Here is an 18,984-nt window from a genome sequence, read left to right on the forward strand (position 1 = left end):
CACTGAGACCTTTATTATCTTGCCTGTGCTGCATCTTCTGGTCTCTGAGGTTGCTCAGTGTTTCTCCTGCTGTGCTCCAAGCAGGGCTGATGCAAATTAATCAAGCACTGAGACCTGTCATCTGTGCTTGCGCTGTATCTTCCAGGTCTCAGCACTTGCTCAATTTGAATCTACAGTGCTTGGAGCACATTAGGAGAAACACTGAGCAAGCGTCAAGACCAGAACATACAGCTCAGGCAGAAGAATATAGGTCTTGTAGTAGTCTTGGCACTAGATGCTGCACTAGGGGAGGGACTGAAGCTGAAGGTGGTATCACAAACTGGTGCTCCGAGATGCCTAGCTGGCCACACAATGTTTCAGTTAGGTCATATGCACATTATTAAAAATGCAGTTTTCCAAGTCATAGGGCCACAGAGAGTCATAATAAGGGTATCGTTTTTATCTGCATGATCAACCCTAGCCTGTATCCTACCATGTTTACCTGGTTTAATAGGGTGGTCATGCTGACAGATGCTCTTTAAATGTATATATGCGGATGATTTGGACCTCTGTATCAGAACATAATGCTCCAACCACTACAGAATAATATACCGTATTAGATATATTATTGCTGTTTGGGGAACACTCTCTATTCAAACCAGTATCACTCATTCAAAATGTTCAAGGACTAGATGGATCAGAATATGTCAGAAGGAGTGCTGTGATTTTCACTTTACTTGAAATTATTTTTACAATAAAAAGTTACTTTTCAGAATAAGCTGTTGTGTGTGTACATTAGCATTAACCCCTTGTTTTTGCTTTCTTGTTTTTTCCCCCTCACCTTCCAAGAACCAGTACTTTTTTAAACATTTTCAGTTCACATAGCCATATATATCTTATTTTATGCAGGACAGGTTGCATTATTTAAGGGTACCATTTACTTTACCATAGCTTCTTTTGAAAAACTGGAAACAATTATTTGTGGGTTAAAATTGGGGGGAAAAACACAATTCTGCCTTGTTTTTATTTATTTTTTTGGGGTAGGGGTTGTGTGTATGGTATTCAATGTGAGCTAAGAATGATATGACAACCTTGTCCTGCGAGGTCAGACTAAATTTCTCTTATACGTTATGTTTTACTACTTTAAAAATAAAATAAAAAACTTTGTATTTTTTCATTGCCATATTTTGATACCCATAACTTTTATATTTGTCAGTCTACAGAGCCGTGTGAGGACTACATTTCTGTGATGTGAGCTGTAGTTGTTTTTGACACCATGTTAGAGTACATATGACTTTGATCACTTTTTTATTACATTTTTTTGAGGAGACAACGTGACCAAAAGAAACGCAAATCAGCTTTTCCATTCTCTGTGATGGAATTTACCAAAAATGATATACATTGTAATATTTTAATAGTTCTGAGATTTTTGAACATACTATCTTTTATTTTTCCCTTGACTACAATAGCAAACTATGGGATTTTAATTGTCTGTCTTTGAAGCCTCAGGCTTGGCTTTGCAGGCAACTTGCTATGACAGCATTTAGAGCCCTCACAAGGTCCCAAGCTATCATAGCAAGTTACCAATCAGAGCCCAGCAAATTTGACTTTTTGAGCTCCAAATGGATGGCAGATATAACCTCCGTCTAACCCTTATAGATGCTGCAGTCACTATTGACAGTGGCATCTGAGGTGTGAGATGACCAGGATCTGGGTCGTCTCTGAACCTGGTCACTGCTGGTGGGTGCCTGCTTAATACAGCTCTTTAACGTTCATGGCATCCGAGTACATCATGTTGGGTTAAGGGGTTAATATTATATATGGCCATTATATGACATGTGTTAAAATTTTTACCAGTTTTCTCCTCTGCAGGCTAAATGTTTAATGTCAGTTTTCCCTGAGTAAGGGTACTTTCACATTTGCTGTAATGCAAGGCACCAACAAACAGACCAGTGATGAAAGCAAAAAGGTGTTTATTCACCAGAAACATAAACGTCCAGGACACTTGCTGGTAACAAGGAATAATAACAAAAAACCAGGCAAGGAGATTCCAGGAATAGTCCCAACCAGTGCTGAATGATGCTGTGAACTTGGCAGTCGAGTCACTCCAGATCTTGGGTCCGCTGTAAGGACAAAGTTCCTGGCAGTCTTCAGTCACTAGGAGTTGTGACCTATACCTGGTTGAGGGAAAATAACAGTGGGCACTGATCACCCTGAGAGACCTCCTTTTAAATGCCTGCTAACCAATCCCAGGGTGCCAAGTGTCCACTACCATAGGTGAACAAATTGCCCTGCACCTGAGGACAAGGCCTAAGGCAATCACAAGTTGATTAACCCATGGCTGGCTCCCTAATCCACTTTGCTCTTGTGAGTCAGTATAATATGCGCCACTGGTCGACGAAGTGCATAAGAAGCGCGTACTCGCGACCGTGTATCCCTTTGCGAACCTGCCCTCGTGCGTACGCACGGACGCATGATTGACTCAGCGCGAGTATGCGAGCGCGTGGACCCAGATGCGGAAACGGAAGTCGCAGGAGACACCGGAGACAACTCTGGCCGCGGCGTCTTGTCACTCGCCTGGCCACTCTGTCCCCGGGACTCCGACGGTCCTCCCCTCCGATGTCCACGCGAACGCATCTCCGCACTGGCTCGCAAAGGGGTCAGCGCTGGTGCATCAGAGACACGCATAACCTGTCCCGCAACTCCACGAGGACCCCTCTTGGTTCCCCTGGAGTACAAAGCAGGTGAGGATCTTACATTTGCATTGTTGGATTCCGGCAAGCAGTTCCATCGCCGGAACTGCCTGCGGGATCCAGCAATCTGTATGCAAACGGATACCATTTGTAGATGGATACGGATGCGGATCCGTCTCACAAATGCATTTCAATACCAGATCCGTCTCTCCGGATGTCATCTGGAAAAACGGATCTGGTATTTATCTTTTTCACATTTTTAAATCTCTGCGCATACACAGACCGCTAAACCAGATCCGTTTTTCAGTAACATCCGGCATGAATGCATTTCAATGGAAAATAATGCCGGATCCGACATTCCGGCAAGTGTTCCGGAATTTTGGATGGAGAAAATACCGAAGCATGCTGCGGTATTTTGTCCATCCAAAAACCTTACAGTGACTGAACTGAAGACACCCTGATGCATACTGAACGGATTGCTCTCCATTCAGAATGCATTAGGATTTTTTCCAGTATTCAGTCCCTAGGACGGAACTCAATACCAGAAAAGTTTAACGCAAGTGAGTTAAAACTAGCTGCTATTATGTCTCCCATACACACAACACACAGATAAGAGAAGATCATGCTCCTTTATTACTATCTTTCATACTCAGACAATAACAGCAGCATGGATGACATTTTAGAGAAGTACTGAGCAGTTTAGGTGTTAATCCAGTAGCACACTTTTTAAAAGCTTCAACAGCATTTCTGTGCATGTCTCTCTACTTCTCTCTCACTCAGCTCTTACTCCCTTCTTCCTCCTCCTCTTTCCTTAAACTTCTATGGGCAGCTTATATTCTGATCCCTGTCTTGTCTTCCAAAACAAATTTAGCAATAGTTAAGAGTGAAACAAACAGATTATGAGGTCGGGGAGGAGGAGAAAATGAATCTCATAAATATTACAAAGTTTATTATTAGTGATGACTGAAGCAAGCTTCGGATCCCAAATCCGAAGTCGCTTCACTTAAATTTTCTCATTAATGCTTTACGGAGATCTGTCTCCGTACAGCATTAAAATGTACAGCCTCCAATGAAATGAAGTCAGTTATTTGAGACGCCTCGCGAGACTTCAGTGAATAACTTGAATACATTGTTTTTTAAAATTGGAAAACCACTTAAAAACTTGGATCCAAACTCGGCTTTGATTACAACTGGTACCTTGGAACCAAAGCTGAGTTCGGATCAAAGTTTAAAGTGGTTTAAATTTACTATTGAAGAGAAATAATAATTTTCTGAAATGCATATTGTGTCAAGCAACTTAATTTTACCTTAAACAGTGACTAAACTTTTCTTTTAAAATGTTCTAAATTGGCTAAAACAGATGTTTGTAATATACTTTCTTAATCAATAATACAGATCTCCTACTCAAATAGGCATCCAAAGTCCTGGGTGCTATCACATCTTAAAATCATTATTCTAGTACAGCTTTGACATGTTAGTGCTATACTGAAGTACGGATTTCACTGGGGGCCGCGGCTAACGCTACAGAGGCCAGGGCGCAGATCACTGCTCCCGCCTATGCTCTCTTCAAGCTTGGATAAATTCTATGCTATGCAAGGATTTATCTTAGAGGAACTTCAAGACAAGATAGCATCCAGGACATTGGGTGCCTATTTGAGTTATAGAACTCCATTGCTGATCAATAAAGTATATTACAAAAACGCAAAAATCAGTTTTAGCCAATTTAGAACATTTTAAAGGAAGGGTTTAAAAAAGTTTAGTTACTCTTTAAAGTAAAAGCTCAACTTAAATCAGGAGTTCCAACTCTTTCTTTCTTGAGAATATGCATAAAGGTTGTGTTGCTTTACATATTAACCACTATCCATTGTTGCAGTTCACTTTTGTAGATATAAAAAATTGCCCCCCTGAAATACCATCCTCACTTCAGTAACCTGCCAGCTGGCTAGAAAATAAATCATCTGGGAGACACATTGATTTCTGGAATAAATAGCCTTGTGGCTCTTCAGAATAATGACACCTCAACAACGAACTTTTCCTGAATGAAGTTACCTTGCAAATCTTGCAGAGCTGTCAGGATTCAATATTGAGCTAACAGCTCTATAATCATAAATGTGCAGATGATAAATAATATGAAAATAATATAATTATTAAATATGATTTTAGGGTTTTTTAGTTTTTTTTTGTAAGTAAAACAGTTACATAGTAGCTCTTTCTTTAATTCACATAGATTAAATTGGAGACATTTGTACGCAGGGAAGGAACAGGCGATTACCGCCTGTGTCTCACAGCTGGGGGTTAGTGACAGTGCCTCAGTGATGCTCATTAGAAAACACATTTCCTCCCAATAGTGTTCCTTTATTGCGCACACTGCAGGCTGTATATTCTGTAATTTTGCTTCTAATGAAGGAGTAGAAGTAACCAAACATAAATAATCGCTAGCCCATGACCACAAATATGTGTTTGATTAAGTTGCATTACTTACTTCTTATTCTTTTTGTGAACCTCACAGAGAACATGGGGTTACTGCTTACAGGTAAAGGTAGTGCAATCTCATCACAAAGTTCAATGTCTTGGAGTTATTGTCTGAACTATAAACAGGGAACATGCTATTGAAGGCATTGTTAATAACCAAAATAGGATGAGGAAGAGGCAGAGGCGTAGTCAGACAGGCAAAAGGTCAGGGCAGGTGGCATATGTACAGGTCAGGCAATCCGGGTTGGCAACATAAGAGACAAGGCAAGAAGGCAGGGATGAGATGATAAGCAGAGTCTGGGAACAAAATAAAAATCAAGAGCACATGAGAGTATCAAGAACCAGCAAACTCAAGGACCTTAACACTGAGGCATCTGGGAAGAGGGCTGAGCCACTAAAATACCTGCAGGAGAGCCAGGGTTGGTCAGTGAGGTCACCTGACCTAACCCACACAGCCCAGGGAGTGATGTGCTCCACCCTTAGAGCAGTGTAACATGAAACTAGCTGACCTAATGCTGTGCCCAGGGCTGAGTGGAAGCTGTGGAGTGGAATCCTCAAAAGAACCGACCACAGGTCACCCCTGAGTGCGGCACTCAGGACAGCGGCGATAAGTGGGGGAACAGCGGCGTACAGCAGCCGCTGTTACATTTGGTATACTGCAACGAGAGTAATAACATGGATATAATGCACTGAAGAAAAATTGAGCAATTGCTCAGCATTTTGAGTTGAGATGGCAAGAATGAACTATAGAAATGTGAGGTTTTGAAAAAATAATTCAAGCTGTCTCTCAGTTCATTTAAAAAAATGAGCAAAATCTGCATTTGTCTAATCATGATCTTCTGGCGGCAAAAAATGATTCAGTATGGGTGGAGCGATGGCATTAGCGATTGCCTCTCTCTATACTGTGGAGGAGATCACTTCATGTAATAGTAGATGTCTCTGCTGACAAGCAGGCAATTGCCGGCATAATCTGCCTGTCTAATGCAGCCTTCACTCCTTCAGAGCTTTTCCTGATCAGATTCCTGAAAATCTACACAATTATATCTTTCTATTCTTTCCCTATAGTGTCTCTATCACATGACAACAGTTGCTTGTGACTCTGTATACTTATTATTATTTTGGCAGACATTACTAGACACGCTCATTCCTGGTCAGAAGATGAACATTCTATGGCTCTTCTGCTGGTTCAGCATAGGCATCTCCCTGCCTACTGTTCCCCTGATTGGCTGATAATGCTGTCTTTCAGCCCCTGAGCAAATTAGGGCAAGCCCTCACCCCACTTTCTCCCAGTGTTATGTTATCCTCTATCTTCTTACTCCCTCATGGTTTTTTAACAGTAAAATGCTGCCCATTCAATGTGATTTATTTAAAAGAAATCTCAAAATAATCTTTTAGCAGATTATTTTTTTGTGAAGTTCATAACAAATCTGTCTAGAATCAATTTGCTTATCCTTAATTTTAATAAACCTTCTAACATCAGTGATAAAATAATGATCTTTTGCTATGTATTGATCTGATCTTCACCTTTTTCTCTTATTTCATATACTCTGACATATACTGAGCCCTTTTAAAACTTTCCGGATGAGAAATATGTATTGTATCTAATGTTTAACATTTTAAAACTTGCTATTGGCATACGCCAGATTTTGCATTCTGATTGACACTTATTTGCTCTAATGAAGAAAAAGGCAAGCCACACTTTACTTGTCATAGTTGTTTATTTAACTGTATTAACATGTATCATGCTTCAGTAAGCAGTGTAATATGTTACTTAAGACATTTTGGTCCTAATTGCTTCCAACTTTTATGTTTTCAGGTTTCTTCTCCAAATCAAACAGCTCTAATCACCCAGTGTACGAGAATTCCTTTCAAGGATGCATGCAACTTCTCCATGTGGACAATCAGCTGGTTGACCTCCATGCTGTAGAGCAAGGGAAGCATGGAAGCTTTGAAAACATCACTATTGATATGTGTGCAATCATTGACCGGTAAGAGAACAAATATCCAGTCTAGAGTACATATAAAATGTTTATACACTGGATATAACAAAAAAAAGGTACACTGCTAATGTGCATTTTATAGAATATACAGTAGATATCCTCTATAGTGAGGACTATACTGACAGCCAACTAGTTATTTTTTTGGAAGACCAGGTAACATCCATGGTAACATCAGCTGAGCATGGTAGCCAATCATATCCTGGCACTGTGAAGGTAACGCTACACACTCTTGTCATGCCGCCGGTGTGCTAAAGAGACGACTGGCATGAAGCTATCACTGGGCTTTCGCAGTGGAACCAGGATTTTTCAAGTTGGCATGTATATAAAAAAATTCTTAATTTTCTACATAGGGCATAGTAAAGAGGGTTTTCTGAAATATGACGGATCTGTTTAAAAATGGCCCCAAAGGGAATGCACTTGTTGATGTGTTTAGAAATACCTGTTCAATGGCAAACTATTATTCTGTATACTTTATACTAAAACCCCACATTTGATTTACATTGATTGCAAAGTGAGCAAATATACAATATAGCAATATTCAAGGTCAGACTGTTTTGTTTTTTTTTCCTCTGGGACCAACCCCCAGATCATCAATAAAATCTAATAGACCATAGTACCTACTTATTGTAAAGGCAGCTCCAAATGTTTTTGGGTTTTTTCCTCTGGACCTTTGGGGCCCATTATGGAATCAGAGCCTGAGCCTACCAGGGGATTCTATGGTACTTTAGCAGCCAGTCCAATGCTGGCAATAATATATCTATAATGTTTTCAAATATGGTTAGGCACAACTACATCTGGACATAACATGGATCCAAGGTTAATAATTATAAACACTTTAATTAAATATAGCAAAATACCATAATTAATAGATTAAAAACAAATGGATTAAAAACAAATTACTCACTGTTTGTAGACTTAGGGAGGAGTCTCGTATCTGCCGTGTATTGCAGCCTGGGAAACGCTTACCTCCAAATCTCCCTTCCAGTGAGTCCCGCTGCACTATATTCGCTAGGCATATACTTGTGTCTAACCAGCATCTCCCGATGAGGAGTGATCTAATAGAGTCGGTGTCCCACGTGTCCTGCGTAGTTCAAGTGCAACTTTAGCTGTATATTCCCCGGGAGCACTCCAGATTGTATCGATGTAACATACAAACTTCAGTTGTTTTCTCAAGGGGACTGTTCATACCAAATGCTTTTTGGAGTTAGTAGCATACTCCTTCTTCAGTGGCTAAGTCCCCTATGTTTTCAGTGTGCTTAATACTTTATTTAGGATATCTGGATGTTGGATATATCCAAATTCTGGAGTGTATCTACCTATATGAATTCTCTCTTTTTAATATGGGAAAAACCATCTTTTTCCCATATTAATAAATCCACATTAAATAAATGTGTCAATTCTATAGAACATATACTGTGCTAGAAATATGCAAAAACCATTTACAGTTCACATACAGTTTCTAAGTGGTTCCGCTGCGATTCCTATGCGGTTTTGTTAAATGGCAGTTATTATATGGGATCTATGCAATCTTGGTGAATCATACCAAAATAATATAAATATATTTTTCTATCTTTGATATCATTTATTAGGCAAATAAAAATGAGAAAATATATATATAAATAAAATTAAACATAAAAAAAAAAAAACTACTGTTTCATACAACTATATAATTTTAAGCCTGTCAATGTTTCAGATAAAAGGCTGACCGGTATTCGTTCCTCCATTATAGAATCCCATAAAAAGTTCCAATGGAAAAATTCCTATAAAACATTCCCGTAGAAAATATATATACCTATGGAAAGTAGTATCGTCCACAGAGTCACCAACACAGAACACAGACACAAGAAGGAAAAAGAAAAAATGACGCAGGAGAAGAAAGCAACAGAAAAAATGACAACAGATAGCAACACCACTTAATGAGGACACCAATGCTATATGAATTTGAGTTCTATGATCTTAACACAGGCACAAATTAGTTTACTAAATAAAGGTCTTAAATTCTCACCAACAAATAAACTTAACAAATTTGACACCTATATGTGGGTGGAAAAATGTATTCGAAAACTGTGCCTCAAAAAATATCATATGAAAAACTCAATTACCAGAGAAGAACATCCCACATATGATGAGAAATCTCAACATATATATTTAAAAAGTTTGAAGTTTGTATGTTACATTGATACAATCTGGAGCGCTCCCGGGAAATATACAGCTTTTTTGCCAGCATACTAAAGTTGCACCCAAATTACCCAGGACACGTGGGGCACCGACTCTATTAGATCACTCCTCATCGGGAGAAGCCAGTTTGCCTGTCGGATATAGTGCAGCGGGACTCACTGGAAGGGAGATTCGGAGGTAAGAGTTTCCAAAGGCTGGAATACAAGTGGGACGCCACGGTAGATACAAGACTTCTCCGTAAGTCTACAAAGCAATTTAAAGGCTAAAGACATATATATGCAAGCAACCATATAATGCTGTGAATGACTGACAGCATTATCAACAAGTGTCTGGACTTCTTTCTCTATTAAATATAGAGGACAATTGACAAACATCTGCGCAGTATATAGAAGCCCAAACAACTAACTTGCATTGCTAAACAACCTGCATAATTATACATACTAACCAGCAGGATCGCAGCAATATTTCTTATTGTAACAGTACATTTGAGTGCTTCACATATGCAAATTGCTATTTGAACTGATTGATATAGGATATAAATGAGATACAGATAAGACTCTGAGCACTTACCTTGTTCGGCCACGCAGAGAGGTTGATTTGTGCGGTCTGGATTTTAGCGTTTTATGTTAGATGGCAGTAGGCCGCTTATAAACGCAGAGGCGCTATTGTGATATTGCAATACTATCGGTGTGTTTCTATTAGCACGTACTACCAATGACTTTTTGAATACCCGGTAGATTACAATCCCCATTGTGGGTGATATTTTGGATGTCATACAAGGAATTATCATCGGATCACATTGCCATTGGTGATAACGTGTCTATTTTAATTCCCATTATATTTTAGGTGATTAGTTTGGTGTTTATGGGAGGACTAACTTTTGTATGATCCATGGTTTGTATACCTAAGTGGACCGCACACAATTGTTTATTTCAATAATATATCTATATCTATTACAGTCTAGAATCTTTACCAGATTTATTTTCATTTTTCGTTGTATGGAACTATTCAGAAAAGTATTAGCAATTAAGATAGCTGGGAATGATAGATCTCATTATGGCTTCATTTTGAAGATATTTGAAGGTATGTACTGTATACAGGTTATATGATGGAGAGTAAGGTTATGTAGACGTACATTTACTAGAAGATGGCATGATAGATGATATTTTAATTTACATGAGCTTGTGTTAGGGCCCTTTCACACTTGCGTTGTCCGGATCCGGCGTGTACTCCACTTGCCGGAATTACACGCCGGATCCGGAAAAACGCAAATGAACTGAAAGCATTTGAAGACGGATCCATCTTCAAAATGCTTTCAGTGTTACTATGGCAGCCAGGACGCTATTAAAGTCCTGGTTGCCATAGTAGGAGCGGGGAGCGGGGGAGCAGTATACTTACAGTCCGTGCGGCTCCGGGGCGCTCCAGAGTGACGTCAGAGCGCCCCAGGCGCATGGATGACGTGTACATGCGATCACGTCATCCATGCGCCTGGGGCGCCCTGACGTCACTCTGGAGCACCCCGGGAGCCGCACGGACGGTAAGTATGCTACTCCCCCGCTCCCCGCTACACTTTACCATGGCTGCCAGGACTTTAGCGTCCCGGCAGCCATGGTAACCATTGAGAAAAAGCTAAACGTCGTATCCGGCAATGCGCCGAAACGACGTTTAGCTTAAGGCCGGATCCGGATAAATGCCTTTCAATGGGCATTCATTCCGGATCCGGCTTTGCGGCAAGTGTTCAGGATTTTTGGCCGGAGCAAAAAGTACTACATGCTGCGGTATTTTCTCCGGCCAAAAAACGTTCCGTTCCGGAACGGAAGACATCCTGATGCATCCTGAACGGATTTCTCTCCATTCAGAATGCATTAGGATAATCCTGATCAGGATTGTTCCGGCATAGAGCCCCGACGACGGAACTCTATGCCGGATCCGGCCAACGCAAGTGTGAAAGGGCCCTAAGACGTTTTTAGCCATTTACAAATGGGTCTAGAAACTGGCATAGAAAAATAAAGGTGTTAGCTCTTCTGAATCTTAAAGAAGAACTCCCACCAAAAATGTTATTCTCTGACTTGTTCGGTACATGATGTAATCTGTAGTGAATGTAATTTTCTTACCAGCGTCTGTATTTGTGAGTTATACCTCCTTTAGGCTTCTCATCTGTGTCATGTGACCAGCAACCAGACTCTCCAACTGACACAGCATCTTATGTGTGGACAGGAAGTCAGTTTCTCTATGTTTTCCTATGGGAGCCTCACTCTCAGTCTCATAGGAATAAATAGAGAATGAGCTGACTTCTTGTCCTGTGTCAGAGAGTTGGTCACATGACATCACTTTCTAACAGGTCAGAGAATAAACATTTTGCCAGGAGTTCTACTTTAACTATACATTGGGTCTTACTGTAATCTACTTTGTTTTACTTTTATTCAATCACTGCTAATTGCAAAGAACTGTTATTTAAAGAGGAATTCCCATCACAGACAATGGGGGCATATCGCTAGGATATGCCCCCATTGTCTGATAGGTGCGGGTACCACCTCTGGGACCCACGCCTACAACGAGAACGGAGCAGGGAGAGCTGTGGATGGAGGACCCCAGATTTCCCGGGTTCCATCCACCACCAAGCACTGCTCCCTGCTGCTCCCATAGAAGTCAATGGGAGCGCACCGCACAAGCACGGCCCTCACTCCCATTCATTTCTATTCATTTCTATGGGGCGGCTCCATTTAAATGAATAGAGTGAGACCCGCACCTATCAGACAATGGGGGCATATCCTAGCGATATGCCCCCATTGTCTGTGATGGGCATACCCCTTTAAGTAAAGAACGGTAAAATCACAATATAGTGGAAATTTAAATGACTGTTTTGAAGGCAAACTTTTAATTCATATTACAGTAAAACTTGACAACCTTAAGCCATCTCCTTGTTAGCAGTTCATCAGAAGTGAGATCACAAGGACATGGCTGTTATTTTCACTGTCGATGTTTGTATACCTTTATCAGCATGTTTGACTTCTACCTGTGAAAAGTTTTCTCACCCATGAAACAGAGAACCAAAGCTTTAATATGTGTTATCTTATGACTAAACAATAAAGAGCAATGTACTGTAATCTAAATTATCTGTTCTGTCTGGAAGGGTAGGATTGAAATGCTGAATGATATTACAAGGGTGCATATTGTATTGTAAAGACGTGTGGGCAATGCCAGGTTTGGCTAACATTGCAACATGTTTTTTCCAGCCTTATGTACAAGCGTCTAAGATCATGTTGGGTCTTTACATATTGAAGGCCTTTAAAGTGTAGCAGTTTTTTTGTTTATTTTTAATATATTATAGGGATAGGGATGTTTACCATTTTGTAATGTACTTTATTAGGGAATGATGTTTCTTTCTACTAGAAAACAAGGTGTTGAGTCTTCTTAGCCAAGCTCTAACAGCATTACTAAGGAGAGTATGTCCTCAGCCTTCAGTCTACAGAAGCTGCCTTTGTGTAACATGCAGAAGCTCCACTACCCTAGTCTCTAACTATGGACACATGGCTTATCACTGTCCATCACTCTGCCTATCAGACAAGTTACACACAGACAGCTTTAGTGCTCATTAAAACACTAAAGACCGAAGACAGACTCTCCTTATGTACATTCAGTTATAACTTTGATAGAAGACTCTTTAACCCCTTGCTGCAAATGAATGTAGCTGTATGTCCAGATTGCTGTAACTTGCTGCAATCGGATATACAGCTATATCTGAACTGTTAACTGGGCTGTGCCACTATACATCGCCCCTGTGTCCCCCATCTCACCGACCAATCAAAGTGGTCCCTTGCTGATGATCGCTCCGATTGGTTAGTTTGCACAGAATGTAGACAGTGTTAAAATGCCGGTTTCAGGCCCTGATCTCCACTCTGGAGATTAAAATCTGCCTCCTTTGTGTCTCTGGTATCCCATGTGCCCCTGTGCCCTCTTTGTGACCTCGGTGCCTACATCTGTTCCCCGCACTGTTCCATGCTTTATCTCCCCCCAGACCTACTGCATTGAAATGGCAGAGGCTCAGGAACAGAGCCATCAGCTGACAGTCTGCTGCATTAGCAGAGATTGGTGCTGGCACCAATCCTTGCCATTTACCCAATTACATGCCACTATGGTGTTAGGGGTTAACCGAGGGATGGACCTCCTTCTCTTCCATCGAGAATGGCAGTATCCAAGTGGTGACCATGGCTACTGGATGCCTTACAAAGGCATTCAGGCTTGCCAGGTACTGAAGACTGACAGACCCTGACAGTAAAACTGATAGTACAGTCCATTGCAATAGATGACTATTGCAGTCTACTGTATAGCAATCAGAGCCACTGGATTTTCAGGGTAAAAAAAAAGTGTAAAAAAATAAATTAAAAAAAGCACTCACACAGCCACAGTACATTGTCAGAAAAATAAAAACATGGATGTTCGTATATGGTGATGCAAAGTATAACATTTTTAATTAAAAAAATAATGTTGCAAAAGTAGTAAAACATAAAAAAAATATAAATTTGGTATAAACCCACTGAACAAAGTTAACACATCATATGTACGGTATAGAGAACCCCATAAAAGAAATCTAAATAAAAAACACTCACAGAAATGCAATATTTGCCCACCTCACCTCCCAAAAATAGTATAAAAAGCATTCAAAAAGTCATATGTACCGCAAAATAGCACCAATAAAAATTATATCTTGTCCTACAAAAAAACAGACACATAGCTCAGTCAAAAAAATTAAAAAGTTATGGCCCTTAAAATAATTATAGCAAATTCCATAATAGAAAATCCAGGTATAGCTCCTTCCCATTTGAATGCTGCTATGTCCCCAAACAGCAGTCTTCGACCACATATGGGGTGTTGCCATATTCAGAAAAAAATGCAGAACAAATTGTGGAGTGAATTTTCTCCTGTTACCCCTTGTGAAAATGAAACATTTGGTACTAAAGCAACATTTTATTGTAAAGAATAGATTTCATTTTCACAGCCAAGTGTTTCTAAATTCTTTGAAACACTTGTTGAGTCATATCATTCAATGTGCCCTCAATAAATTGCTTGAGGGGTGTAGTTTCCAAAATGGAGTCAGTTATTGAGAGTTTTCTCTGATATCTTAGGGTCTCTTCAAATGCAACATGTTGTCCGAAAACCATTCCAGGAAAACCTGCCCTACAAAAACAACATTATGCTCCTTCCATTCTGTACCCTGCCATGTGCCCATATAGCAGTTTACGATCACATATGGGGTGTTTCTGTAAACTGCAGAATCAGTAATCAATATTGAAGTTTGTTTTGCTTTTAACCCTCCCTGTGCTGCAGAAAAAAATTCATCTCAAATTTCCTTTAATCCCCGTGGAACACAAACTGTAGACAGTTTTGAAAATTTTCTTCAAAATTTTTAAAAATTGCTTCTAAAATTCTAAGCCTTCCAGCATCCTAAAAATCTTTATAAAATTTTGTGTCATTTTTATTTTTTTCATAAATAAACGTAAAACATATCAACTCAATTTTACCATTAACATGAAGCACAGTATGCCACAGGAAAATACTCTCAGCTGGATTTAGATAAGTAAAGCATTCCAAAGCTATTACGATACAAAGTGAGACATATAAGATTTGAAAATGTGTCCTCCAGGTTGATAAATAGGAAGCACTATGAGGGAGATTTATCAAATATGGTGCAAAGGGAAACTGGCTTATTTAACCAAAGCAACCAATCAGATTCCACCTAATATTCTTCAGAACTCCTTTGGGAAATCAAGCAATCGATCTAATTGGTTGCTATGGGCAACTAAGCCAGTTTTACTTTGCACCAGTTATGATAAATCTCCCTCATTTGTGTAACTCATACTTAACTGTTCAGAGACATGAGACATGAGAAGTAGCACCATGTGTCTACAGAACCCCCATCTCCAAACTTTCCTTCAGACCCAAGTCATGAAAGCATTTTGAAAGTTGTAAGTAAGATTTTACATTAATAGAATACGTAGAGTCATGCTAATATTCTAGTTATACTGGGCGGTCACTTAGAATGCTATTAAGGGTGGGGGGCAATTAAGTACAATATTGCTTTAAGTCAAGAAATTGTATGGCCAATCCACAGCTGCTTTAGCTAAAAAGGGAGGTCACTTAGAATGCAATTAAAGGTGGGGAGCAATTAATGGAGTATCTTCTCATACCATTGTCTTAGTCACCACCAGAACTTTTTCCCCCTTATTCTCAATCAAGCACTGTTGTGATATAGTACAGTATAATACTTAAGATGATTTGTTTTGCAGGAAAACTATTTGTGTGTTTGCTTACTTATTCTCTCTCACTTCCAACATGTCAGTGTTCATGTCTAAGAGTAGATCTTTTTCAGTGAATACAGTCTCCGAACAATTACAGAAAGTGCAATTATCATTTGACGGACAAAAGGAACACCTGAAAAGTAGATAAAAGGCATTTTTCTTGAATAAAAATATATTTTAAAGTGCATATGAAACAGTTGATATGTTTGCTTAGTTTATTAGTTTAAGTCATAGGTACCCCCCTTTTTTTTTTTTTTTTTTTTTATGGGCTTTGCTTTCATTGTATTAAAGACATTTGTTTCTTTTCCAGTTTGAACTCCCAAAGGAAATACTAAATGAGATCGGTTTTGGCAGGATGGTATAAGAAATCAGTGTTATCAGCAGAAATTTTGCAGGGAGAGGAAATAATGTGCCAAAGTTCTATTAGCTGTTTGTTGCAAAATGGGTCTGTCAAAATTTTGTTCTGTTTCTAATACAATATGTATAGGATTTTGTACTTGAAAATAGTTCTGTTTAGACAAGTGCTGTAGCTTTTTTTTTTTTTTTTTCATTTATTTCAGTTGTGGATATAATGCCTTAAAATATGTATGAGAATTGTACATTAAGAACAGTCAGAACTGCAGTGAATAAAATGCAAGTGTTGGCCTTGTACTTGTATTCAGTGGCTGCGTAGAAATATACAGAAGAGTATTCAAACAATATTAAGTACAAACATTTTCATTATATATATATATATATATATATATATATATATATATATAGATAGATAGATAGATAGTCTAAAATGCTTGGAACATTGAGGAACAATATAGTTTGAAGAGATCTGGATTTCTACATGAATAGTTCTGAAATGTCTATATAATCTGCATTCAATTAGAAACATTACACATACTTTACATTACCATTTTCATATTGGCAGTCTTAATGAATGAAGGTCATTGCTGACAATAATTTTGAATCTTTTGGATTAATTATATAATGATTGCTTAAAAAAAGGGTAATATATAATGCAGCTACCCATTGTATGAAGGGTTTTCTAATATAAGCAGAACACACTTAATTTATTGAATACAATAAAACAACTTACACACTATTTTACTACGTAGTCACTGCAATACACCTCTTCCAGCAATCAGGAAACCTCTTAATCAGTGAAGAGTTGACGTCTTTTGACTGTGTCGTGACCCATTTTTGCACAACATCAATAACTTCCTAATTCGATTTGGGTTTCTTTCCTTCTAAAAATTCCTTAAATTTAAGATAATTTTAAAAGGGTTTTCCAATATTTTATAACAAATGACCTATCCTCTGAATAGATCATCAGTATCTGATCAGCGGGGGTCCGATACCCGGAACCCCTGCCGATCCATTGTTTAATAAGGCTCTGGTGTTCCTATAAGGGCCATGGTCTTCTCCATGCTCACCAAGCACAGCGCCATACATTATACAGTGGGTGTGTTTGGTATACCACTCATCCCCAATTACATCTATGGGGCGGAGCTGTTTCTAGGCCACGTGACCAATGAACTTGTCATCACTGGTCTGGGAAAAGCTGAGAGAAGACCATGGCGCTGTTCCCTGTGTCAGATAACCACTGATGAGACTGATGACCTATGAAGAGGATAGGGGGTGGTGCTTGTAGCCAATAGTAGGCCACTCCGCTGACCTGCTACCCTTCCACATGTGACACAAGGGGGCAAGGTCACCATTGTGTCCTGTGATTGGCTACACCTCCTTGACAGATGTTGTGATCTGCGTGACAGTAAGTTGTTACAGCAACGGCCGTAAGGGGATCCTGAAGTACACAGGCAGCAGGGACCAGGCAAGTATTCTTTGTATGAGGGGTCTGGGCATTGTGGTGTTTTTTTTTTTGTTTTATGCATGTTTTGTCCAATGAATTATGTATTCCTTGCACTCTTTAGGAACATAGAATTCAAATTCATCCTTATCACTGAACGCCTCTCGTACCTGATAAATTTTGTTGATATGCAATTAAGTTAAGCCACATTTACATGGCCAGATGTTCAGGCTGATTACCGTACCTAATATGAGGTATTAAAATGAATGCTCGTTCCCGATAATCAGCCTGTGTAAAGGTAGCACATATCACCTGATGTGGACTCCTCAATTATCATTCCTGGGCAGTATATCATGCTGTCTAAACTGCATTCTGCTGCCCAGGAGCAATGAATTTGTATGAGGACAAGTGAAAGTGAAAAATAATTAAATATAATTCTAAAGAAGCTCCACCAGCAAGCTACTGGAGCCCAGCCTATCAGTTACCTGCTGATCAAAAATGGAATTAAATCAATACTATATCAGGCTGGCTCACAGTATATTTGCATACACAAAATGTATTATCCCAATAAATGTAATATAAAAATATTAAAATATTAAAACATGACCTTATTCCATATCAGCATATACACATATAAATAAATATAATGCGGAGCTTACGCATGTATCTATAAAACTGGAGTACTCCAATACATGTGACCTCTTTGCTTTCAAATGTTATCAATTTTCTCCCATATATAAAATAATTTGACAACTTAAGATTATAACAATCGTATGACTAAGTGCAATTTTACCAGTAGTTGGAACCTATATGGTTCGAAGGAGAATGTCCTTGTTGCGATTTTTGAATGGTAAAAATTCACACTAAGCAGCGTTTGCAGCTGGTAGATACCTCAATTGCAGCCGGTGCTTGTTTACTGCCACCTTGTTCACAGTGATAGCTTGTGTCGTCTACGTGGCGTCCCACGTGACAAACCAAGAAAAGGATTCGCTGATCCAGATAGATGTAATGAAATATGCAATTCACTGTTGTGTGACGTAGCTAGTATAGCAGAGTCCGATTGGCGTGATCGGTATAACCGAGGCCTTGAGAAATGTTTGTGTGTCTTGTTTGCACTCGGTATCTCTTTGTTCTACAGTTCACCATTAATAGTCTTGATACACATCCAGATACTTTATTATAAAATAAGTGGATTCATTGTAATCTGATGCCCTTGTGCTCTCATAGAGCTATCACAATACATCTTATAGTAAAGATGATGAACAGAGAGTTTGTTTTCCTCAACTGGTTGAGATAACTAAAATCCCAAAGTGTGCAGTGGTCTCAGTGAAAAATAATATACAAATGGGTATCTCCAAAGAAAAGAGAACCATCTTGCTAGTGACACCTTGAGCTCCCTATAAGTCAAAATCTCACTTTTTAACTAGCCTTGGAACATGACAAGGTAAAATAGCCCAGCCAAATATCCATCTGTAGACAGCTGTTTTGGGGTGTTTGACCGACATCAGTATGGAGTAGCATTCTGTCTGGCTTAGTACTTTTTTCCCTTGTCACGTCCCAAGGTT

General features: G+C 39.3%; 1 protein-coding gene across 1 annotated transcript in view; it reads left to right on the forward strand.

Annotated features, from left to right (window-relative positions):
- CNTNAP2 (contactin associated protein 2) overlaps positions 1 to 18,984 on the forward strand; it is a 2,163,381-nt gene that overhangs the window by 1,283,202 nt on the left and 861,195 nt on the right. Inside the window, exon 11 of the mRNA XM_044295439.1 lies at positions 6,961 to 7,132. Coding sequence (XP_044151374.1) covers positions 6,961 to 7,132 — 172 coding nt within the window. The remainder of the gene's footprint in view (positions 1 to 6,960; positions 7,133 to 18,984) is intronic.

This window comes from Bufo gargarizans, chromosome 5 (assembly GCF_014858855.1).
Source record: "Bufo gargarizans isolate SCDJY-AF-19 chromosome 5, ASM1485885v1, whole genome shotgun sequence".
Classification (NCBI taxonomy): Eukaryota; Metazoa; Chordata; class Amphibia; order Anura; family Bufonidae; genus Bufo; species Bufo gargarizans.